Source organism: Alosa sapidissima, chromosome 12 (assembly GCF_018492685.1).
Source record: "Alosa sapidissima isolate fAloSap1 chromosome 12, fAloSap1.pri, whole genome shotgun sequence".
In the NCBI taxonomy this organism is placed as follows: domain Eukaryota; kingdom Metazoa; phylum Chordata; class Actinopteri; order Clupeiformes; family Clupeidae; genus Alosa; species Alosa sapidissima.
The window spans coordinates 9,064,422-9,088,104 of NC_055968.1; the positions used below are offsets into that span (position 1 = coordinate 9,064,422).

The window sequence follows — 23,683 nt, forward strand, 5'->3', positions numbered from 1 at the left end:
CCGCCTTCGTTTCATAAATCGAAATGCTATGACCATTATATTCCAGCAGATGGCGACATTTAACAGTCTTCGATCAAATGTAAATATGCACACACACCTTTTTGGAAGTATGCCATCCTTTCCCCATTTTTGGTTTAATCCTTTAAGAGGCATTATCACTGACAGGAGGTGTTTACAAATTGCAACGTGTTCAAAGGTCTCAAGTCAAAGGTCTCAAGTCAAGTCAAAACTCAAGTTATCATTAAATAAGGCAACTTAAGACAGCCTAGTAGTAGACCTTGGACTTCACATTCAATGACATCTGCCGCAACCATGCTAGAGACCCACTGATATCAGTTTGAAAAGATAACCACACTAAACAGCATGTAGCCTCCCTGCAGCCAAAGGCTCTTTATTTTGGACTATTTGTGTTGTTTCAGGTATGGACACATGAGGGTCCTGATGAACATGCTAAACCCACAGCGGCCTTATCCAGTGCTACAGCCAGGTGTTTGGGGCTTTTCCTTTGGAACCCAACAAAAGAACAACATGGAAGAACACACATATTTGATGCATAGAAACTGCAACCAAATGGAAAAAAAAAAAATTACAATGTACATAGGGTTTCAAAAACATTTTTAAACCCAGTGCTCTACTGCTGAAAAGAACATTATTTTCAAACAGAACACAGCATTCAAAATAAGACTATACACAAACTGTACATAACTTTTACAAGCTCTCCCCCTCATTTACTCATTCATTCACTCATTCACTCACTCACTCAAGCGCAGGTATTTATACTGACCAGGTAAGAGGAGAGGTCTGCTAATTAAAGTCTCCATGGATACAGTCTCTGTACAACACAGGACAAAAGTTCACAAAACCATTAGATTTTTTATTTACATTACATTCCGTTTGCGACCTGCAGACCGTATTCAGAACCGAGTCAGCTGATGCGGTGTTGACCTCTTACGTCTGAGCTCATTGTCTATTCCATCTGGGGTGTGGTCTCTCTCTGGTCTCACTCCACCTCGGCCACCTCGGCCACGTGCGCCACCTCCACCTCCATGGTCTGGATGACGTCAGGGGAGTCGTCCATCTTGGTGCCGGCCTGCTGGGCCAGCACGTAGTTCACCACCTGCATGATGCTCCTGTCTGAGAGCGTCGCCACGCCGGCCGCCGCTCCCGCCTCCACGGCCTGCACGGCCTCCATGGCCTCCACCGTCTCCTCGGTGATGAGCACCGTCTCGATCTCCTCGGTGCCCGCGGCGGGCTGCGCGGGCCGGAGTTCGGGGGGCAGCTCGGGGGCCAGCAGGCTGACGGCGTGCTCCACCTGCGTGCCCTGGTTGTGGAACTGCAGCGTGTCCTTCTCCAGCATGATCTTGCCGGGCAGGTAGTCGCCGTGCAGCTTGGTCATGTGCTTGCGGAGGGTGCGCGCGTCGATGTGCGCCTCCTGGCACACAGGGCACACGTAGGGACGCTCGCCCGTGTGCGTGCGCACGTGCCGCTTCAGAGAGCGAGCGTCGGCCCACGCTACACCACATGTCAGACACTCGAATGGTTTCACTCCTGGGCAAGAAAGGCAAGCAGAGCTGAATTAGCAACTACACATGGATACATTCATTAGAGACCACCTCTGGAGAAAAATCAACCTTTTAACCTTAACATGTCCGTATGGTGTCTGCTACATTTTACAAGATCATGTGTGAAATAACCAGTCAATGTCATAGCCGAGGAGTTTTGCTTTGGATCTACGTTTCAATCAATTGTTTCAACCACTCGTCAATCGTTTCAATCCATCGTTTCAATCGCAGTCAAAGTGGGACGATTCTGGCATCAGTCCATGAGTGAAACATAAGGGTAAAGAGCCAATCCTTAGAGCTTGGGAGTGGGACAATTCATCACGACACAAAGAACCTGCTAGATGAACAGTGTGCAGAGAGTGGGTGAGGACAGATATGAGGGAGAAGGAGTGAAGTTCTGTTTAAGCCTTTTAAGGCCATGAGGGGATTTTTAATGAAAACAATCTCTGAATGTACACTTTGGGTACCTAGATAATGCACTATAGTGTTTGTTTGTTACTGTATTATCTGTAACAATGTTTTGAAGACTCACATGTGCATGTATGTGCGTGTGTGTGTACTACTAACCTTGGTGGTTGTTCATGTGTCGGCGGTACTCTCGGAGCTGAGTGAACTTGCGTCCACAGTGCTCACACTCCCTTTCCAGGTTCTGCTTCACGCGGCCCTTCTTGCCGTGCGTGGCTTTCTTCACATGCCGACGGAACAGGGCCTTCTCGTAGAACTCCTTCCCACACACGTTGCACCTGAGGAGGAAACACAGGTACGTCTAACACTAATCGGTAAAACATCACAAGGCGTTCACAGGGGGAGACCTGTAAAAACCGAGGGATAAATGAACCTCTCTTTCACAAGGTCTAAAGCCCTGACCGGAGCAGTTGCCACCCAGAAATGGTTTAGTTTCCAGGCGTTACTGCATAGTTGCTCTGGCCATTAGCAATGAACTACTGTCAAAGAGAAAACTGAGAAAAGAAAGACAAAGACTTTTCCCTTAAACTGTATAAGCTCATAAACAGTCAATTATAATCGTCCATCAAATTCACATAAAAATTGCACAACCAAGGATTATTTTGGATGTTGCATCATTCAAAAAACCAATGCAAATTTTTAATCAGTCTCTCTCTCTCTCTCTCTCTCATGTACAAGACCTTTAAAGCTCTTACAGAGACACAATCACATCAGTGCCTGGACTATGAACAGACAGTCACCCGTAAGTGGGGCTGCTCGATTATGGCAAAAACACATAATCAGGATTATTTCTTTCTATTTTGAGATCATGATTATTTTACAGGATTACTCAATGATTTTAGAAACAATGATTTTGGAACAAAAAAAAACCCAGCAAAGATTTATTTCAAACTCAAGGCATTGTTGCAAAATATAATCGATGATTAATTAATCAATTTGATTAGTCGCACAGCCCTTCCAGAGGAGAATAACCTGTGAAGACACAGCACACTCTCCTGTACAGTTGGTGGCGGTATACTACAAAAAGTAGCAATCTGCCAAGAAACAGAAGAAGAAGAAGAAGACGTAGCTCACCTGTAGGGCTCTGCAACCGTGTGGGACTTGACGTGGGAGTACCAGTCCTTTTTCCAGCTGTAGCATTTCCCACACACCTGACACTGGAAGGGCTTGAGGCCCAGGTGCTTGTTCATGTGCTGCTGCAGGTCTTTGGCTTCATAGAAACTCTTATCACAGCTAGACAGAGACAATCAAACACAGATAAAGAAACCATGCGTATCTGCTGTCCAGCAGTGCACCAAAGAGAGGGAATGTGAGTGTGTGTGTGAGTGTGTGTGTGTGTGTGTGTGTGTGTGTGTGTGTGTGAGAGAGAGATTGAGTGAGTGGGCGATTGAAAAGGACTATGTGTGTGCAATTTTTAAATTGAGATATTTTTAGAATTATTTGTGTTCCATTGTGTTAATAGAAAGTAGTCTACTTCATTAATAAATTATATTCAGGTTATCACTCTGACTTTCGCTTTTCCAACATATGAATGGTCACGGTAACTAAACTCAAGAGAGAGTGACAAAATGAGAAAAGGTGAGCGTGCATGTGCGTGAGAGAGAACTAAAGAAAAAAAAAGATGGCGAATTAAAAGTGTTCTCACTGTGAGCACTGGAAGGCTCGGACCTCCGGCCTGGGCTGGTGTCTTTTCAGGTGCTTACTTAAGCCTGACGCCCTGTGGAACGACCTCCCACAAGTTGTGCATAAATATTTGGACTCCCCTGTGAGGGAAGATGTCATTTCAGTCATTTATCTTTTTTTTGTACTTTATTACAATGACTCTACAAAGAGTAGGAAACCATCTTTTGGGCGTTTCACCCTTTTTTGAACAGAAAAGCTCAAATGTGGTACAACATCTTTCTGACAAATAGAGACTCATGAGAACCATTCAAATATTATCATCTTCGGTCATCATGCATTGACTATTAGTCAACAACATGTTGCACCACTTCTGATCTCTTTCTATTCAAAGAGGGATGAACCACATTGGCCAAACTGTTTCCTTGTCATGCGGACAGACCTGTGTGTATGCTGGTGTGCTCCTCCAGGCTGCGCTTGCTGACGAAGGACTTGTTGCAGATGCCACAGTGGAACTGCTTGGCGGCGTCGTGCAGCGCGCGGTGCATCTTCAGGCTGTGCTTGTGGGCAAAGGTCTTGCCGCAGACGCGGCAGGCGTGGGGCCGGACGCCCGTGTGGTTGAGCATGTGGATGCGCAGAGAGTACAGCTTGGGCAGCGTCTTGCCGCAGATGTCGCACACGAACTCCCGCTTGGTGCGAGGCTTGAGCTTGCCCTCTCCTTCGCCCCCCTCGTCGCCCACGGGGGCGTCGTCCGGCGACGGCCGGGGCAGCGTGGCCCGCTGGGTCTTCTGGTGCTTGTGCCGGGCCATGTGGGCTCGTAGGGACGCCGCGTACTGGAAGTCTTTATTGCACAGCTGTGTAGGGGGAGGGAGGTAATAAGTCATAGGAGGAACCTGCAGCAGTGTACATAGAGTCATATAAAGGGGCGTAACAAAGTGTTGAGACACAATATTATACTTTAATACTGTATTGGTTACTTCAATCAAGGTGGTGCGCACTCAACAAAACAAAAACACAAAGGAAAGAGGAATACATTAGGCGAGTAAGACTGGTATTCTTTTTATGTTACGTTACTAATGCGGAACTGTCTAAAAAGAATACATTAGGCGGGCAAGACTGGTATTCTTTTTATGTTACGTTATTAATGCGAAAGAGATTTTATGCTGGTGTGTACTTTATACTATGACATTTTTTCAAGAATAATGATTAAATGCACTACTCACTAAGAGGCAGTAAGACTGCATCAGGACATAAACACACACACACACACACACACACACAGACACACACACACACAGACATGCAAACACAGAGACACAGAGGCTACCTACCCCACACTTGAATCCACGGGATTTCTCATGCTTGAGCGTGTGCATGATGAGTGAGTAGCGCCGCTCGAACACCATACCACACTCGCCGCACGTGTGCTCTCCGTCCACCGCACTGTCCAGCTCCGCTTCATCCGCCGGCTTCTCCGCCACGCCTTCCATCACCTCCTCGCCACCTGGCCCAGCCTCCTCCGCTGTCGACGTTGGCGCCACCGCCGCCACGTCTTGGCTCTCGGTCTGCTCCACCCCCTCTGATACAGGCCCCGCCACAGAGGCAGCCGCCGCTGCAGTCTCCTCAGAGTCGCTCTTCTTGGGGGTCTGGGCCCCACGGGGTCCTCTCCTCACTGCCCGCGGAGTTGCCTGAACGGAAATACAACAAAAACTTTGATTGATACTTTGATTGATTGATGACACCCATTGAATAATTCACAGCACTGACACAATGGGAGTGCTTATTCGCAAGCAAAATATACATTTTTATCTCATCAATGAGTGTTCTATTTTTGCTGTTCCATTTCTGAACATTATGAAAATATATTTCTGCACATCAGGGACATTTCAAAATAATAAAGACAGCAACAACCCAATTATAACGATTTGCACTTGAAATGCTATATCTATATAGTATAATAAATCTATATTTAGATAGCACTTGCATCAGCCTGTACCCATTATGGAATAAATGAGTAAATGTGTAATGACCTTCAAAGTGTTGGAACGTGGAGTTCCTGGAGCCTTCTTCTCCTCCTCTTGCTCCTCCTGCTCGAGGCCCATGTGGAGGCGCACGTAGCCCCCCTTGCCCATGGACCGCTGTCGCAGACGCCTCCTGTTGGGGTCATCTGAGCCACTCTCTTGCTCCTCCTTCTGCGCCTCCTCCAGCGCTGCAGGGCTTGGCTCTGGAGTCACCACCTCCTCCTCAGGCTCCACCACGGGGACCGGCTCCTGTTTGGCTTTAGCTGGGCGTCCTCGCTTCCGCTTCGGGGGAGGAGGTGCTGGGTCAGGCTGAGCAGGAATCTCTTGAGTGGAAGGAGGAGGGTCCTCCTTCTCTGAAGGGGGCACTGCAGCAGTCATCTGGACCACCGCGGGGGAGGCCACTTTCCCTGTGTCCACACTGATGAGGAAAGGGCCAGTCTCCATGCCCTCAGGCAAAGCTGAGGCATCGCCCTGTGCCCCATTTTCCACTTTCCAGCAGGCCTGAACCACAGCCAGGGACTCGCCTGATCCCGCTTGCCCGCTGTGAGTGATGACAGTCATGGTCTCGCCAGCACCACCATCCGCGCTGGGGGCCATCAGAGTCAGGGACTCTCCAGCCCCGACCTGCCCAGCTTGTGCGAGCAGCGCAAGGGACTCCCCCGCTTCAGTCATCCCTGGATGGGCAATCACAGCCAGGGGCTGTCCAGCTTCACCATCCCCAGTGTGAGTGACCACAGCCTGGCCATCGCTCTGCATGGTAACCATGTAGGTTCCCGGCTGGTCGGTGGCAGTCTGCTGGGGCATGGTCTGCGTCGACACCACCGTGTGAATGTCACCCCTCTGGTAGACGGTGAGCTTCTGTTCCTCCACCTTCCGATGCACCGACTCGCAGATCTCCAGAACCTCGGACATGAGTAGGTGACGGGCCAGCGTGGCCACCTCAGCCATCACGCAGAAGTTAAACGTCAGGTTGGACGTGTAGGCAAAGTCCAGCAGAGGCAAGATGCTGGCCTTGCTGAAACCTACAATAGAAAGGCAAACACCCCAATGAACAGCGAGGAATGAGCTCTGGGTCAGACCCCCTTCGTCTCATACTCATATTCAGGTCTTTTCTAGTAAGACTTCATATTAATTAATTGAATTGGCTATACTCCAAGTGGTGGTGCAAAGCCTGCACACAGAAAGCAATTCCCAAAAGCTAAAGCTCACACTAAAAAGGAGAAAAAGGGCCGGAGAGGCCGAGTAATCCACTCAGTTCAAAAGACATTTTAAAAAGTGGATTACTCTGCCTCTTTGGTATTTTTTGCCTTTTGCGTGTGACACGCAGTGTTGGCAACTAGACTTTCAGCCTTGGTGTAAGTCTCCATGTTCTGCGGATGTCAAGCAGTTGGGCCATATATCTGAACATAACCGGACTTTTGGAACTCCATACTTAGCTGGCTCTTACACTACTCTTACACATCCCTCTTAGTATTTCCGACGGACATTATGTAAATAAGCTAATGTCTGAAAGTGTCGTTCACACATAATGTCCACATGTTGGCATCATATCTGAATCACCCAAAGGGTTGGACCTCCGTTTGATAAAGACCTACACATACTGTGGAGGACGTGTCTGAAAGCAGCGAGCCTGTCTAGCATGCAGTAGCCAGAAATTCAATTCCTGGCTTCCACCGTTGCGCCCTTGAGCAAGGCACTTAACGTCCGAACTGCCCTTGTAATATAATTGACATGTGTAAATTGCTCTGGATAAAGAGAGTCTGCTAAATGAACACATGTAAATATAAATGCTGGCTATGCTTTTATATTCCCTCCCAAACGTACCAGAAAGGTCCACAACTGCCTCATGGCTGGCCGCCGCCCCCTTCTCAATGAACAGCTCATAAAAGTAGTCACTGCAAGCAGCCAGCACAGCCTTGTGGGCGCGAAACTCCTCTCCCTCGATCAGCAGGGTGATGTCACAGAACTGGTTATTGAGCCGCTGCTGGTTTAATTTGTCCAACATGGACTGTCCATGTTTGGTCAAAAACTGTTTTACCACACCCTTGGAGTCCACCTGCCCAGACACAAAGAAAAAGGGAGAAGTCGTTAATACAGTGTGCACAAATTTGGAGTCACACAACTTGTGTTTCTTCTATGTACAATTTTGTTGCTACTGCTTCATTACATTTCAGTGGCACAAAATAGTGGATGAGTGCTGCAGGTCAGTAGGCGAGTGGGGCACACCACCAACAACAGTGTAGTACAGTAGCTGCTCCTACTGCCTCTCCAGCCTGCTGGCCAGCACTCACATTACAGTTTAACAGGAATACTAATCAGAGGTTAACGGACCAGTCCGGGGTGAGTAACCAAGACCCTCCATTTCAAGTGTCAACGTTTTTATATGTAAGTGTCAAAGAAAAAATATATGTCAACAATATCGCAAAAACTACCGACACAGTGTAGCACAGGGAAGGACAACCCATTCATCAAATGCCTGCCCCTGTTGATAAAAAAAATATATAGAACTAGTTATGATCGGTCACTTACAAATACCAGTTCGTGCTTGTCAACTCCTCGAGGATTCCTCGATTTGGACTGGGTGGACGTGACAAAGTCCAGATCGTCAATTTCTTCCTCATCTTCACCTTCCTCTTCATCGCTAACGTCAACAGCGACAGCTCTGCGTCTTCCTGGCCGCCCACCAAACCCCTGAACGATGCCGTCCTCGGTGGAAGCTCGGCCGCGGTCCTGCCTACTTTGACACTGACTACATTCTCTAATGTAATCCTTGACTTGCTTTAGGATACCTGTGAAAATTACAATTTACTGTTAACTTCACGCTGGCAAAGCCAAACTGATGTAATGCATGCGCAACATAATGCCTGTCAAGTTCATGAGAGGCTATGTTCCTGTCTAGTGAGCTAGCTCAGATGTCAAATTTGGATGTGACCGAACTATTCACTCACTATATTGTGTAAAGTAAGTCCATTTCGCCTCCGACTGAAAGCTTACAGGTGTGGCTTTGTCAAGTTAGTGTAGTACTTCATGATGATGAGTTTAGAAAATAGCGTTCGTCTATCTGATAATGTCAATGTACTAGGACGGCTAACGTTAATGTAAATTGGCTAAGGCTAGCTATTTAGCTAGCTGTTAGTGGTAAATGGGTAAGGTCATAATGTTAGCTGAACGTCTAAAACTGTTATTGCATAGGACATTGCCTGTGGACTTTTTCTTACCCCTCCACCAGTATTTTTGAGAGATGGTTTCCCAAGTTTGATGTTGGTTGAGGTGTTCTCCTCCGGCAGTGATGTGTGCTTCATCGATAAGTTCCTTCCTTCGTCCGGCCTGTAAGACAACTTCCAGCTCGGTGAATTCATGTTGGCCTTTCTGCCGACGCTGGTAGTACAGAATTCCGTTCCGCACGACATAACAAGCCGCTGCCTTGCGTATCTTTCTTTTGGTATTACCATGCGTTCCGGGTGCGTATGGCTCCCGCTCGTCGGTCAGATACCGCCGGATGGCTAAGTAGCTCTCCTCGCACGACATATCACGCTCTAATAGCGCTTACACCGCAAAAACCTAAGCCGAAGGGAGAAGCCTCCTCGAACTTAAAATATGACCAGATATTTTTTCAGCCTTTATCCGTTTCCATAAAGAACCTTTAAAGCGACTCAAACAGTATTATTATTATTGTTTTCCAAGTGGGAACTGCAGTTCTTGACCGTGTGGGGTGGACTTTCATGAACAGACAAAATGGCTGCTGCACAACCGGATATTGCGTTAAAAATGGTGGACGTCGACTCCGGACGGGACTGTAAGCCATGATATGTAAACATTTCTAAATCAGTGTTTCTCGCCGGATATCACACACGTTGGTGGCAGTTATCTTAACGTACTTATGCATGCATGTTTAAATTATTGAAACGCTTTCTTTACAAAGGCCTTCGTTTTTTTTCTTCGAATTTGAGTCAATATTTCATAACGAGCTAAGAGGCTAACGTTAGCATGGATGACACATGAACTTCATATCATTCCAGCTCATTGGGCTAAATGAGTAACGTCAGAGCCCGTTTATTAGACATTCTCTGGTAACGCTACATCATGTGGGCCAAACAAGCACTGATATAGGGGCTATATTCCAATTCGCATACTTCCTACTCACAATACCTGATGAGTACTCACTAGTTACTAGTTACAAGTACAGAAATATGCGAATTTGAACACAATCAGGGGTGTCATGAATGCCCTCGTATTCAGGGAGACAAATATCGGACTTGGAAAACGTTTACCATTCAAGTTAGACAGTGATTGAGGCTGTAGGCTAGTTTACTGGCTCATTTAACAAACACGCAATTTCCAAACGTCCAAATATTAAGTACACACTTTATCAGGGCTTTAATACTTGAACCATGACCTTATTCCTCCATTTCTCCCATGTCAGTGGAATTTAAAATATGAAACATTTGCACTCAAGCTGGGAACACATCATTGGTGTAGTCCAACTCACCAATTTCAGAACTCGCAAGTAAAATAAGTCATTATTAATCACAAGACATTGATTCTTTCATCCAGCCTTTATTTAATTTGCCTGAAAACATGAGGATAGCCCTCTAAAGTATGTGAAACCATAAACAAAAACAGTAAGCCTGGTCCCTTGTGTTTGCTTTGAAAATCTGCCTTTCATTTGAATGCCCCAAGGTGGTACTGTGAATTAACCTGACCCTAGCCAGATGAATGTCGTTCCGCTTAGCTCCGCCTAGCTTCACTCACATCCATCTGGGACCTCTTCCATTGAGAGCGATTTCTCCAACCAACTTTATGGTTTAGCCAATCAGGACGCAGGGCGGGAGTTTCATAGATGTGACATAGCGTAGAAGCAATTTTTTGATTAGGCCCAGCCTTCTGAAGCAACACTTCAATGGATCGGTTCCAGATGGATGAGTGGAGCTAGGCAGAGCGAAATTCATCTGGCTATTGCCAGGTTAACTGTGAATGGCCTTGAAGGTAAACACCAATGACTGTTTTGCAATAGTGATGTTGTGGAAGGTGTGGTCATCAATGGCATGGCAAACCTGTGGATAGAAGAATACAATTAACCCTCGTCATACACAATCAAATAGAAACAAAAGTTCAATTCTCGCTCAGACATCCAAGGAAGGTACTTGGGGCCATCTTTGGTCATAAGACCTCTGGGGGAAACTACGAATGGCAGGAATAAACGTCATCACAGCGTGGCTAACTAGATGACCCTTCAAATTACAAACACACACCTCACAAGTGTTGGAATCCAATGTCCAGTAATCCCATCTGGTTGCCAAGTAGTTGACGGAACAGCATGGCACATCTTTTCATGTGGCACTTCTATGCAGTGAAAGACGACTCAACTCTGGAGAAAAAGGAGAAAAACATTATTCATCTTCCCCCAGAGAAGTTTCATAGCTCAACATAGACACTTCGCTCAGACATCCAAGGAAGGTACTTGGGGCCATCTTTGGTTTTACAACCTCTGGTGGAAACTACGAATGGCAGGAATAAACTTCATCATAGCGAGGCTAGCTACAACTAACTCAACAGCCCATTTCAGTCCTCACCTGATGTTCAAGACCAAATAGTGGTAATGGGCTCCTTTATAGCAGTCATCACTCCCAGTGGTTTTGCGAGACAAAACTGCCACATAGATCGATTAGATTCACAACCCAAAATCCTGTAAAAAGTGGAGAGGATTTTTGTCTTTGAAAAACTACAAATGCATTTAAAAATGTACTTCATACTAGACAGGCATGCAATCATCTCGCTCAGACATCCAAGGAAGGTACTTGGGGCCATCTTTGGTTTTACAACCTCTGGTAGAAACTACGAATGGCAGGAATAAAAGTCATCACAGCGTAATTAAAAACAAGATTTACCATCTTGAGTTGACAGTTTACTCACCTCAAACCACTTTTGTATCCTCACACAGTAGATCCAAGACATCCTGGACCATCATCTAATGAGAAACACAGAGAAGCAGGGAAATCACTGAAAGCATAATCATTCTTACGGCAGTAACAATTTCATTAGAAGTTTCGCTCAGACATCCAAGGAAGGTACTTGGGCCATCTTTGGTCTTACGACCTCTGGTGGAAACTACGAATGGCAGGAATAAACGTCATCACAGCGATGTTCCATACAAGCCAAGAAAACTGGCCAATTAACTCACCACTGTCTCCATTATTCTTGCTGCCAGTATGTAAATCAGGGCCACCCAGTCACCAATGATTACAGGGAGTATTCAAGTACAACCTGAATGATGAGAGAAGACATTTAAAAACATTTCCATAGTAATCTTGTATAATTCACCATCAATTCTCACTCAGACATCCAAGGAAGGTACTTGTGGCCATCTTTGGTTTTTACAACCTCTGGTGGAAACTACGAATGGCAGGAATAAACTTCATCATAGCGAGGCTAGCTACAACTAACTCAACAGCCCATTTCAGTCCTCACCTGATGTTCAAGACCAAATAGTGGTAATGGGCTCCTTTATAGCAGTCATCACTCCCAGTGGTTTTGCGAGACAAAACTGCCACATAGATCGATTAGATTCACAACCCAAAATCCTGTAAAAAGTGGAGAGGATTTTTGTCTTTGAAAAACTTCAAATGCATTAAAAAATTTACTTCATACTAGACAGGCATGCAATCATCTCGCTCAGACATCCAAGGAAGGTACTTGGGGCCATCTTTGGTCGTAAGACCTCTGGGGGAAACTACGAATGGCAGGAATAAACGTCATCACAGCGTGGCTAACTAGATGACCCTTCAAATTACAAACACACACCTCACAAGTGTTGGAATCCAATGTCCAGTAATCCCATCTGGTTGCCAAGTAGTTGACGGAACAGCATGGCACATCTTTTCATGTGGCACTTCTATGCAGTGAAAGACGACTCAACTCTGGAGAAAAAGGAGAAAAACATTATTCATCTTGCACCAGAGAAGTTTCATAGCTCAACATAGACACTTCGCTCAGACATCCAAGGAAGGTACTTGGGGCCATCTTTGGTTTTACAACCTCTGGTGGAAACTACGAATGGCAGGAATAAACGTCATCACAGCGAGATGAAAGACCAATGTCAAAACCAGGGTCAGATAGACACTCACATGAATCCATATTCTAAAACAGATCTTCTTGAAACTGCAGACCCAGAACGGTCATCGTCCACCTAAGAAATCAAAAGAGCACGGCAACAATTAACACATTTAAAATTTACAGAACAAAAACAAAATTAAGTCTAAACTTCGCTCAGACATCCAAGGAAGGTACTTAGGCCATCTTTGGTTTTACAACCTCCGGTGGAAACTACGAATGGCAGGAATAAATGTCATCACAGCGTAATTACAAAACAAGATTTACCATCTTGAGTTGACAGTCACCGAGAGCTCACCTCAAACCACTTTTGTATCCTCACACTGTAGATCCAAGACGTCCTGGACCATCATCTAATGAGAAACACAGAGAAGCAGGGAAATCACTGAAAGCATAATCATTCTTACGGCAGTAACAATTTCATTAGAAGTTTCGCTCAGACATCCAAGGAAGGTACTTGGGCCATCTTTGGTCTTACGACCTCTGGTGGAAACTACGAATGGCAGGAATAAACGTCATCACAGCGATGTCCCATACAAGCCAAGAAAACTGGCCAATTAACTCACCACTGTCTCCATTATTCTTGCTGCCAGTATGTAAATCAGAGCCACCCAGTCACCAATGATTACAGGGAGTATTCAAGTATAACCTGAATGATGAGAAGACATTTAAAAACATTTCCATAGTAATCCTGTATAATTCACCATCAATTCTCGCTCAGACATCCAAGGAAGGTACTTGGGCCATCTTTGGTTTTACAACCTCTGGTGGAAACTACGAATGGCAGGAATAAACGTCATCACAGCGAGTAATACTAGAAGTTTATGTCACTCTGAAACCGATCTTCTTACCTGAATCAGCCATGACCTCCTTTGAAAATCGCAGTATCAAGCGAGAATTCCAGAACATTCTAACGCCCAATCGCAAACATCTAACAGAAGGAAGAAATTCAGAGTTTAAGAAATATCACTGAGGGAACAGGCTCACTGTAAACCAGGATACATGCGTTGTTCAACAATGTGCACATAATTCTCGCATCATACTAATTATCCTACACTGCAAGTGTACTCCCTTCATTTAAGTACCACCATCAAATCACAAAGTAGTAACTCAGTAAAAATATCTGGACTTCTAACACGTGTAGGCTCACACGAGGGTAAAGAAAAAGACAGATAGTAATCTTGGTAGCGTTAGATATCTTTGCCTACTCACTACCACTTATCATATATATTAACATATTCAATCTGCTTATGAAGAAAGTACAATTGGATTGATTACTCTTGAGAAAAGCCAACTAAGTTTGCTAACGTTAGCTAGCAATCGTTAACGTTACTCAGATCTTAACTGTTACGCTAACTGAACAACTCTCGAACACTATGCTTTCAACGTGTGATACAAGTGTTTTCTTGAGCTTTTAATAGAACACAGAATATTAGCATGGTAATATTGTAACTTAATTAGGTTAATGCTACTTGCTAATCAATACTCACCGACCTGCATACAGACGTTCAGAGTCTAGCGAATCATGAAGCAAAAAGACCTAACACACGTGTCCAGCGCGGCTAGTCTAGTAAGGACTCTGACGTAGAATATTTGCGACGGAAGTCAAGGAACAGTTAATTTTCAAATTTTAAAACGTTACTTCAAAAGTATAATAATAACAGAGAATGTCTAATAAGGGCTCTGATAATAATATCACGCCCTTTTCCACCATTTCGTTCACACTGCTGTCTCGTAAGTTGAGCCTTTAGTTCGTTTAAAATGCGAGGATAAATACTACCCTGGATGGACGCGAAGAGGCACTGTTGCTTCACCAATGACAGAGCTCTGACTAGGGCCCGTCTACGTCCCTTATTAGACATTCTCTGGCTCTGACCCTCTATGGCTCTGACCAATGATGGTCATATACATTTAGTGTATGTTTTGTCTGCACTAAATTCTTCATGAACTAGCCTATGTGGTGGGTGTTTTTGTTTTGTGGGCTACTTTAGGCCTATTGTGTGGTTTTTAGCTAGGCTACTCACTGCAAGCTTATTCATGATGCTGGATTATATGCAAATAGCCTAAAATGAAGTTCAAACGTTTGGAATGTAAACCTATATGCATGCAAATATATTATTGAGTTATCTAGTCTTCACCACACGACAGGGACAAATTATTAACCGGTAGCCGACACAGGTTGCCGGGGAGCAATGACTCATCATCATTTCCTCCACTGCATTAACCAAGCAGCTATGATGTAATCTGGCGAAGAGACATTCCTGCCTAGGCTCATTCTGTGTTATCCTGTGAAATCTGCCAGTTGACATATGCTCACGCACACACCTTATCATGGTCAGTGCACTGGGTCAGACCTTAATCACTTCACATGCTCTTTACTCTTTACTTTTTTACATTGTGAGTGATTTTTTAGATATATCCACTTGGTCTTTATGAACACCTTCTTTGCACAGCAGAAGTCATCTCTTGCAAATGTGTTTACACTTTTTCATTGGGTTCACACATTTCTCACACCCTTTTGCAAATCAGTTACAGATGTCATTCAAAGACCCCAAACTATTGGTTTCCCTGCATGCTAAACAAAAGGAAAACTATTCACAGGTGGTAGAGATTCCTTGCATACGTCTGAATCTCTGATACACCTGTGTAAAACTCCTTTGCAAAATTCTTCAATCAGCAATCATCCATAAGAGATACCATGTCTGTTCTATGTTGCTATTTGCAAGTATGGATCTAAGGCATATTTAGAGGAAGTATTGTATTGCCTATATTTGGTGAAGAAAACTACAAAAGGTGTTTTACTGTAGGTCTATTTCAATGAAAAGTTGTTCATTGAAATTTGTCTTGTATAGGTGCTTATAGGTCTTGCATCTTGGGAGGAATGAATACAGTTATTTTTTATTTGGTACATACAGTTTTTTCTGATACCAAAAAAATGAGAAAGAAATGGAACAAACAGCAAAAATGCTCATTTTGAGAACTATTTAGCATTTTGTTGTCCAGTGTGAGAGAGTAACAGCCTTTTGCAAGCAAAATGTGTTATTTTGGCCGGAGTGCTTTTGTTCAGACATGGGTGTTAACTGTTTTGAAAATGTGATGTCAGTTGACACAAGCATCAAAACAATCGAGAAAACTGTAACATTTTGTTGTGCAGTGTGTAATGATTGATTGAAAGCGAACAGTGATTTGACTGCAAGTTGTGTTGTTTGAAGGCAAAATTGGCTGTTTCTGCTTGTTTTAAATGTTTTGAGAGTGTTACAGTCTTTTGCCAGCAAAATGTGTCATTTTGGCCAGAGTGATTCTGTTTAGACCTGTGTGTTAACTGTTTTGACAATGTGATGTCAGAGTTGACACAAGCAATAAAGCAATCGAGAAAAACTGTAAATAACTTTCTGTTGCTAAACTATAGGCCTAGTCATGCTACATATCTCAAGTTTCACATAACTTTCTTTTGACATTTTCAGTCAATATTCTACAGGCAGAGGGTGCTAAAACGTTGTCTCCATGTGGGATTCCAGGGAACATTTTGTATTCTTGCCAAGACAGCTCCTCTGGGAGAGCTGTGTCGTGACTGATATGTCATATTTACTGGAGACTGCAAATGCTGTTACATTTTTTACCATGGCTGTACAGCAGTTGCAGCAACATAAACTGAGCCTCGGGTGCTCAGAAAAAACAATATGACTGACAAATAAGTGTGGCATCCACCACTACCGATTCCTTACATATCCTGGGCGTTATTCCTGTGACCATACTATTTGTAACACTATTATGAACGTACAGAGCACATGCTCTTTATTACCACATACTGTTAGTTCTGCTATGTTCTTGTAATTACACTTCTGCTATTATAAAGCAAATTTAATTGACGAAATGTGCTGTGTAAATAAACTTGCCTTGCCTTCACTCGTTCTTGAGAGTGAACGGAGGTTAACAGTTCTGACTCAAAGGTCAGTACTTAAAAAGATAATGAGAGGATGACACTTGAATGTCTACAAAGGCATGACTGCACTAGTCATTCTCTAAAAATATTGGCCTAATGTGTCAGATATGTAAGGCAATGCCAATAAGCAAAAGAGCACATGAACATCCATGATATTTCCCTGATATTACATTGTCTTGGATCTTACTAAAAGCCAACATGGAATCATTTAACACATTTTGATAGGGTAGACACCAAAGAGAGGTAACACCAGAATGGCTCGCAGGTGTGCAGGAAAAGGTGATATCTTCGTGTTTATTTTAGTTTATTGGAGGTGTGAAATCCTTGCTGTGTGTGTGTCCCCTGCCCAGGGCTTAACCTTGAGGCTCGACCAGGACAGGTAGTAGTGGGATGTTCCATTCCATTCAGTCCACTATGGCCCACATCTTAAGTGGGCACTTCAGTGAAGTGTTTACACTGTGTGTGGCCAGATAGTACTCTACCTTGTTGCGGAGCCGGCCCAGCTCTGGCCCCAGATCCTCAAGGGCTCGCATATAGATTTGCCCCAGCATGGCGGTGTTTACTGTAAACATGGACTTTCTTGCCAAGTTCTAGCGGCTTAGCATAAGGGTGTCTCATTTACTTCCCTTTTTGCAGTTGAGTGGAAAAATCTTATCTTGTGAAAATGGAGACATTCAGCCTACGTTTTCATAGCAGCTGCTCACCCTGGAGGTGTGATGCTGAAAATGGTCTGGCAGCCACCTGCTTTGGGTCAGTACAAGATGCAGAAGTGACTGCTTTCATAAGTCACCACATGAGTCAAGTGGTTATCTGATCCATGGATATCTGGTGGGCAAGACTTGAGGACGAATACATAGGGGACTAGGGGACAATCTTGATAGAAATTATATCATAGACCTCATCTGGAGGCCTTGTGAAATTGAGGGCATGAATGCCTATTGCACCCGCTTGATGACTGCTAAAACACACACTAAGTAATATGATGACCCAGTATTCACTGACCATGGGTGCCATAAACCCATGAAAAGGAAGTATGAGGGCATTGATTAGGGGGGGGGGATTCTAGTGACCCTGTCATTGACATTCACTAGACTTTCAAGGACATACAGGGTGTTGCATATGGTGCAAACTATAGTACTGATTAGCTCAGTAGCTCCAGACCATTTCTATTTAGGATGGGGGCCCGTGGGGTCCTTTGTGTTCTGCTCAGGGCCTTTTTGTTTCTCTCAAGGGTCCACCCAGGAGTAGTGGGACTAACATGGTTTTTTGTCTTTGGTGCCCCTTGTACAAATCTAAAACTCTTTGTATAAGATGTAATAAGATCATAATAACAACAATAATGTAATCTTTATTTTATAAAAAAAAAGTTTCAAAGTGCTGTATGTGTTATCCCAGTGTTCAGAGTGGCGCAATGTTTTAAGTCACAGTGAGATGTTACAGTAAGCTCATTGTTCCAAGTACAAGAGCAGATGCTGTTATCCTACCCTAACTCCATTCCACTATCTGTGTGATGAGTAAGCAATTGTGTGAATATGTGCATATAACATATTGTTATCAGAGCACACTGAAGAAGGCGCTAAGCCGAAATGCATCTGTGTAATAAGCATGTTTTGTATGCAAAGTGCGGCTTTTTTTCTTCCTTGGTATCACATAATGTATTGTGCAATTTACACAGTGAACCTCCACACCAGTGACCATGGTGTTGTAATTATGTCCTAGTTTCCACAGGGGGCGCATTGATGTGGCATTTCTTTCACTGCCCCACCAGGTGTAAATGAACTAATGTCAGAAAAATGTTACATTCTCAAGGACATTTCAGGCTGAGAGTCTCAGCACAAGGTCATAAAAGTGAGCTTGCTGAATTGACTCAATATCACTCACATATAACTCACATTTCTAATGCTTTTGTATGAATGAAGAGACTCATGCTTTGATTTGTTGTATATCATATTTGTATTTCCTCTCTGTCGAAGCAGGCTCTAAAGCAAACAGATGCACTCCGCTGATCTGGTCGATGGGAGCACTCTGTAATTTATCACGCTTGTCAAACAGTGATCCCACGGAAACCCTACTATATGATCAAGGGCTACTCAGGACTATGGGTCTGACTCCACCTAAGACAAGACAACTGCCAAGAGGAGGGACAGTTAAGAGGAAGATAAAAAAAGAAAGGAGGAAAGAGAGAGTGGAGGTAGGAGACAGAGAGAGAGAGAGAATGTGGGAGAGCGAGGGAGAGAAAGAGTGAGAGTGTGAGCAGGAGAGAGAGAGAGAGAGAGAAGATTGCCTAATCCCATGACATGACAATACATGAGTGTTGTTTCCCAGAGTACTTTGCCATCGCCAGGCAACCACTGCGGGTGCCACAGATATACAGGCCATTCAATCTGATGCCAAAGGCGGGTAGGGGAGCTCTTGTACCTATTTATAAAGGAAAGAATTTTTGCCTGGTGTCTTTCCACTACTAAACAACCAGCCAGAACAGGAACAAGCAGGACTAGCTCGGTTTTTGCCCCATTCCTGAGACAGCCGTTTGTCCTTGATCTATTCTTCAGCGAGAGGCACACAGACAATGGAGGTTTTGGGTTACACTTCCCAAGTGGGGATGTTAAGGGACACTCACAAGTGGTGAGGTCACAGTCACTCTGGGAAGACTGGGCGGAACGGAAGGCTGCGGAGATGACACAGGAAGGCGAGCTAACAGGACTGCACAGTTTTAGGGAATTTCTTTTATAGTAGGCTGTCATAGTAGCTAGGCTGCTGCAAATTTCCTCAAGGGCTTGGGGACAGGTAGGCTGTATTCCAATTCGCATACTTCTAATACGCACTCATATAGGTATGTAAGTACAGAAGTATGCAAATTGGAACAATCCTAGTCTGAATTAGCCTGGTTAGCATGCAGAACTTCTCAATTGTAATTGAGAGTGGATCTGGAAAAGGTTCATTGACTTAAAACTTATAAACTTAAATTGGTGCATTAAAATCTTACCAAATTGTTTCAGAAGTGTAGCAATCTTGTAAACAAAGGTTTTAAATGCAGTTGTTTACTCAATTCCAAAGAAATACATGTTCATGCCGGATAAGTGATTGTATTTGCGTATGTTTTAGGGACATTGGAAATGGGCTTCAATGGCCTCTGGGCAAGACGGACCTACAGAGCAAATCCCACATTTGCCAAAGGTTCGTATGGGTATTCCCAGGCTAAGTTTGAATATGATACACTGTCCCATTGAAAGCACAAGGCATTGGCTGTTCAGTGTTGGGTTATTCTACTACTATGCTATACTATACTACTATACTATCTCATCCAAGGTTTCTTGGGAAGGAGGCTGTCCCTTGTATTAAGAATGTCCAAGACGAAACAGTAAATATTCTCCACAATAGTGAACTTAAGATTTCTATGAAGTTAATGTAAGACAATGTGTCAGTCAGATAACAATTTTTCTCCTAGAAAACCAGTCACAAGTCATTCATCCTCTTGAGTTGACTCCTGTTTGTCATTCCTCAGTTAAACTCAAGATGTTAACAGTTTGGGCCCACAACACACCTGTGTATCAACAATACAACAGAGAATGGCAATGTAAGTTTAACAATGTGCAGTCGCTTTATTTTTCCCTGTGCACCTTCTCTTGTTAAACATGCATGTATTGTCATTGCTCAATGAACTATTTAATGCTGAAATATTGAACTATTGAAGTATTTTAACTTTTTAATTATTTAACCTCGTCACATTTTCCAGGCACTCTCAGGCAGAGAAGAGGTAGGCTAGTTGCCCTGGGTTACTAAGTGTGGGTGCGTGGGGGCGGCGGTATCTTGGCCCGGCCCAGGTTGAGCGTGCCAGGCGGTGTGAAAACAGGGCTGCGTTCGGAGCAAAGCCAGTTTGGGAAAGAGACCTGCTCTTTTCTTAGTCCAGGCTAACGGCCAAGGCCTCGGATTAGTACCCTGACATCCTCCTCCAGGGCGAGCGAGCACCATTTCACAATCCCCCATGCTCAGTTATTCCCGAGTGAGCAGACAACATTCTTCAAACGTCAACGAGAGCAACCTACCTCCCACTTCTGTCGCTGTCGTGAGCAGTGGTGTTTCCATGAGGAAAAGTTTCCTCTCTCTAAAGGCTTGCCCTGATGATTACTCTGTCGGAGATACTGTATCATGCTCTGCCGGTGCGGAAGGAATTGTCACAAGGCCGCAACACTACTTAAATATCAAAGTTTAAAGAGGTCGCCTTTAATACTCCATGAGGTAGATTGGATCCATGATTAGCCCTTTCCAGTAAGATTGAGAAAAGCGGCTGGCTAAGGGTTTGGTGTGTTGGGTGGGGGGTGGGGGTTGCTGTACAATAAGAGATTACTAGTTCCCTTTGTCACAGCAGATTTGAGCTGTGCAGCTTTCTTAAAATCCTGATTTATTCCCTGAGGTTTAATTAACCATGAAGTCGTGGAAGCCCCGTATGGAAGAAATAATGAGACCTTTGTCAGGAGAGCACTCTCAGTGGGGGGGACTTCAGGAGGAAGGGCCCGGTGGCTCATCCTAAAACTATGGAGCTCTGTTCCCATAATGCACAGGAATCTTCCCAAAAGAACAGAGATGCATTGTGGGTACAAGCAATAGAATTAATTCCACGGTTCACTCTGTCTTTGGTTGCCCTGAACTAAGATCTATTCACCATTAGAGAGTTTGTTGACCTGTGCATTTCCAGAAACACGATTCCCCAAACACACACTCAATTCACGCATCTTGCGCAATTGCTCTTTACAAGGGTGAATGAGCTTGTATTCTACTTTTCTGTGAAATGCCTGTCATTAAGAGTTGCAGCGAATGAGCTGTTCTCAGTTTTTTATGTGCATATTCAAACAAATGGACAATGCCCTGAGTGCAATCGAGTATTCTGCTTACAATGACAGATTGAGAATGCACTCTTGAGAGTCAATCTGCCAATTATTATGTCATTAGTGTAACTCTGACACAACCAGACGAACAACCTGACAACCACCCAACTATCCCAATGCAGTGTGTGGGGAGCCCCTGGTCAGCACAGCTAAAATCTAAGCACATAGCAGTGGGATGTTAGAATGAACACAAAGGTTTTGTAATCGTGTAACATAAACCCTTTCAGTCTAAGTGCTTCACCGAACCAGCTGTGTGGTGCCTGGATGTTTGTTGAGTTTGTTTGACACATTGAGGTGGTTAGAAAGTGCAGTGTCCTTTGACCTCCACACTGGACCGGCCCCAGCGTAACACTACACCTGTCTGTGCAGAGGAGCGCAGAAGAGGCTGTTTACCCTGACCGGCACCACAGCAAGGGCCAGCACAAGATCCTGTTTTCCTTTAAATCACTCAGATGGTCTCTGCCCACTCACTACACCAGAACAACAGCTGGGGGGTGGGTTAGCTTGATGGAAATTTCTCAAAAAAAAAACAAACACCAGCACGTATGGTTTTACCTCAACATTATCACTCACACACACACACACACACACACACACAACACACATAATACATACATGATTGCTTACATTTATTAATTCAAACAAACTTCCAACAGAGGAGAAAACATTGAGATTACTGTAAAGAGTAACAGCCCATTTGTTTCACAGAATTGTTTATTGTTATGGTTATGGTTATGAGATTTGGCAGAGGCTTTTGTCCGAAGCGACTTTCAAATAAAATAATACAACAGTTAAATTAACAGTGCACAGTTTCAGGATTTAGGAGCATAGCCAGTATATTACTCTTCAGAGCTGATTCCATTACTGCCTACATTCACCCAAGTTCTTCATGTGGCACGCTAAAAACATAGTGTATAGTCTGCTTACTACGATGGAGTCGCCTTTAAAGGAGTCATCTCTTTCCATATTATGTAACGGATAATGTATTGAACACCGGTCATTACTGGGAAAATAAGTCCCGACAGGGCGAACCGGACCCCGACACGCAGTGGAGGGGTCTTGTTCCGCCCTGAAGGGACTTATTTTCCCAATAATGACCGGCATTCTATACATTATCCCGCTTATTACACGGCTACTTGCCAAAACGAAATAATAAACTCCCCACAATATGACTTTAGCCTACATAGCCTAGCCTATTTGTTACCGTTCATCGTGGCATTTGCTGAAACAAATAGTTTGCAACAACACACGCTGAACTTGAATCAAACATTCTTTAGAACACAGCTGATCAACCGTCTGCTTTCACTTTTGAATGAAGTTCCAGTCCTTGTGTAGTGATATGAAATACCTGAATTAGAAGCACAAACTCCGTTGCCATTGACAGCGGTCATTATTTTTTTCAGAGGTCCTTTCCTCGGAAATAATGACCGCTAGAACTTTGGGAAATTCCATTTAAGTCAATGGAGCGTTCTACTTGCCTTTTGAAAAGCCATGTAATAAGTTACAGTAATACCATTCTCTATCCACTTCACTGGACACTGTGTGCAGAGGGCCCATGTGTGCTAAATGCATAGTGAGGGTTTCCCATTCCCATTCCATGTTGACCATTCTTCACTAATGCACAGCTTGTGTTCATGAGCATGAGAAACATCCATGGCGTGCGACTATTGACAAATGTGAGAAACAGCGGTGGTCGTGTGTAACTTGTGCTTTGTGCTTCAGGGGCTACAGCTGGACTTCTCTGGAAAAGATGGAGGTCCATCCTGCTCCTCTGAGGGTCTTCTGAGGGTCAGGACCAGGTAGACACAGCAGAAAACTCGGAGATATCAAGAGCCTGTTGTTCTGTGACATGACAGGCTGGGAAGGAAAACAAGGGCGCTCACCTCAGGGGGTAACAGAAGGTTGGGCCCCTGTAGTGCTTTGTGTATGGGTGTGTGTGTGTGGAGTAAAACAAGATGTCTTCTTGCTGCACAGTGTGTGTGTGTGTGTGTGTGTGTGTGTGTGTGTGTGTGTGTGTGTGTGTTTGTGTGTACTTGTGTGTGTGAGTACTTGTGTGTGTGAGTACTTGTGTGTGTG

The 23,683-nt window shown here is 44.2% G+C and overlaps 1 protein-coding gene, 1 long non-coding RNA gene and 6 other non-coding genes across 8 annotated transcripts; all 8 read right to left on the reverse strand.

Annotated features, from left to right (window-relative positions):
* Positions 1-366: 366 nt before the first annotated feature.
* Positions 367-9,448, reverse strand: zbtb11 (zinc finger and BTB domain containing 11). The gene is made up of 10 exons (XM_042111697.1): positions 8,887-9,448; positions 8,198-8,457; positions 7,493-7,724; positions 5,678-6,690; positions 4,979-5,335; positions 4,090-4,501; positions 3,673-3,790; positions 3,102-3,260; positions 2,130-2,305; positions 367-1,548 (listed from the first exon to the last, which is right to left on the reverse strand). The coding sequence occupies exons 1-10, from the start codon at positions 9,194-9,196 to the stop codon at positions 1,001-1,003; spliced, it is 3,585 nt and encodes a 1,194-aa protein (XP_041967631.1). The 5' UTR covers positions 9,197-9,448; the 3' UTR covers positions 367-1,000.
* Positions 9,449-10,508: 1,060 nt separating this feature from the next.
* Positions 10,509-14,358, reverse strand: LOC121724864. Its single transcript, XR_006035313.1, has 12 exons — positions 14,269-14,358; positions 13,630-13,709; positions 13,345-13,427; positions 13,077-13,131; positions 12,793-12,854; positions 12,470-12,585; positions 12,137-12,249; positions 11,850-11,932; positions 11,582-11,636; positions 11,242-11,354; positions 10,921-11,036; positions 10,509-10,722 (listed from the first exon to the last, which is right to left on the reverse strand). It is a non-coding gene; the product is annotated as an uncharacterized LOC121724864 (long non-coding RNA).
* On the reverse strand, positions 11,105-11,200 carry LOC121678584. Its single transcript, XR_006021266.1, has one exon. It is a non-coding gene; the product is annotated as a small nucleolar RNA SNORD14 (small nucleolar RNA).
* LOC121678587 lies at positions 11,716-11,810 on the reverse strand. Its single transcript, XR_006021269.1, has one exon. It is a non-coding gene; the product is annotated as a small nucleolar RNA SNORD14 (small nucleolar RNA).
* Positions 11,999-12,095, reverse strand: LOC121678586. The gene has a single exon (XR_006021268.1). It is a non-coding gene; the product is annotated as a small nucleolar RNA SNORD14 (small nucleolar RNA).
* Positions 12,654-12,749, reverse strand: LOC121678585. The gene has a single exon (XR_006021267.1). It is a non-coding gene; the product is annotated as a small nucleolar RNA SNORD14 (small nucleolar RNA).
* LOC121678588 lies at positions 13,211-13,305 on the reverse strand. Its single transcript, XR_006021270.1, has one exon. It is a non-coding gene; the product is annotated as a small nucleolar RNA SNORD14 (small nucleolar RNA).
* Positions 13,492-13,586, reverse strand: LOC121678590. The gene has a single exon (XR_006021272.1). It is a non-coding gene; the product is annotated as a small nucleolar RNA SNORD14 (small nucleolar RNA).
* Positions 14,359-23,683: the final 9,325 nt, after the last annotated feature.

Bases quoted from the DNA above. Each gene is read 5' to 3' on its own strand.
- zbtb11 (XM_042111697.1), bottom strand. From the start codon at position 9,196: ATGTCGTGCGAGGAGAGCTACTTAGCCATCCGGCGGTATCTGACCGAC. The intron at 6,691-7,492 runs GTACGTTTGGGA...TTTCTATTGTAG, and splicing joins GGCAGTTGTGGACCTTTCTG to GTTTCAGCAAGGCCAGCATC. The intron at 1,549-2,129 runs GTTAGTAGTACA...TTTCTTGCCCAG, and splicing joins ACACATGAACAACCACCAAG to GAGTGAAACCATTCGAGTGT.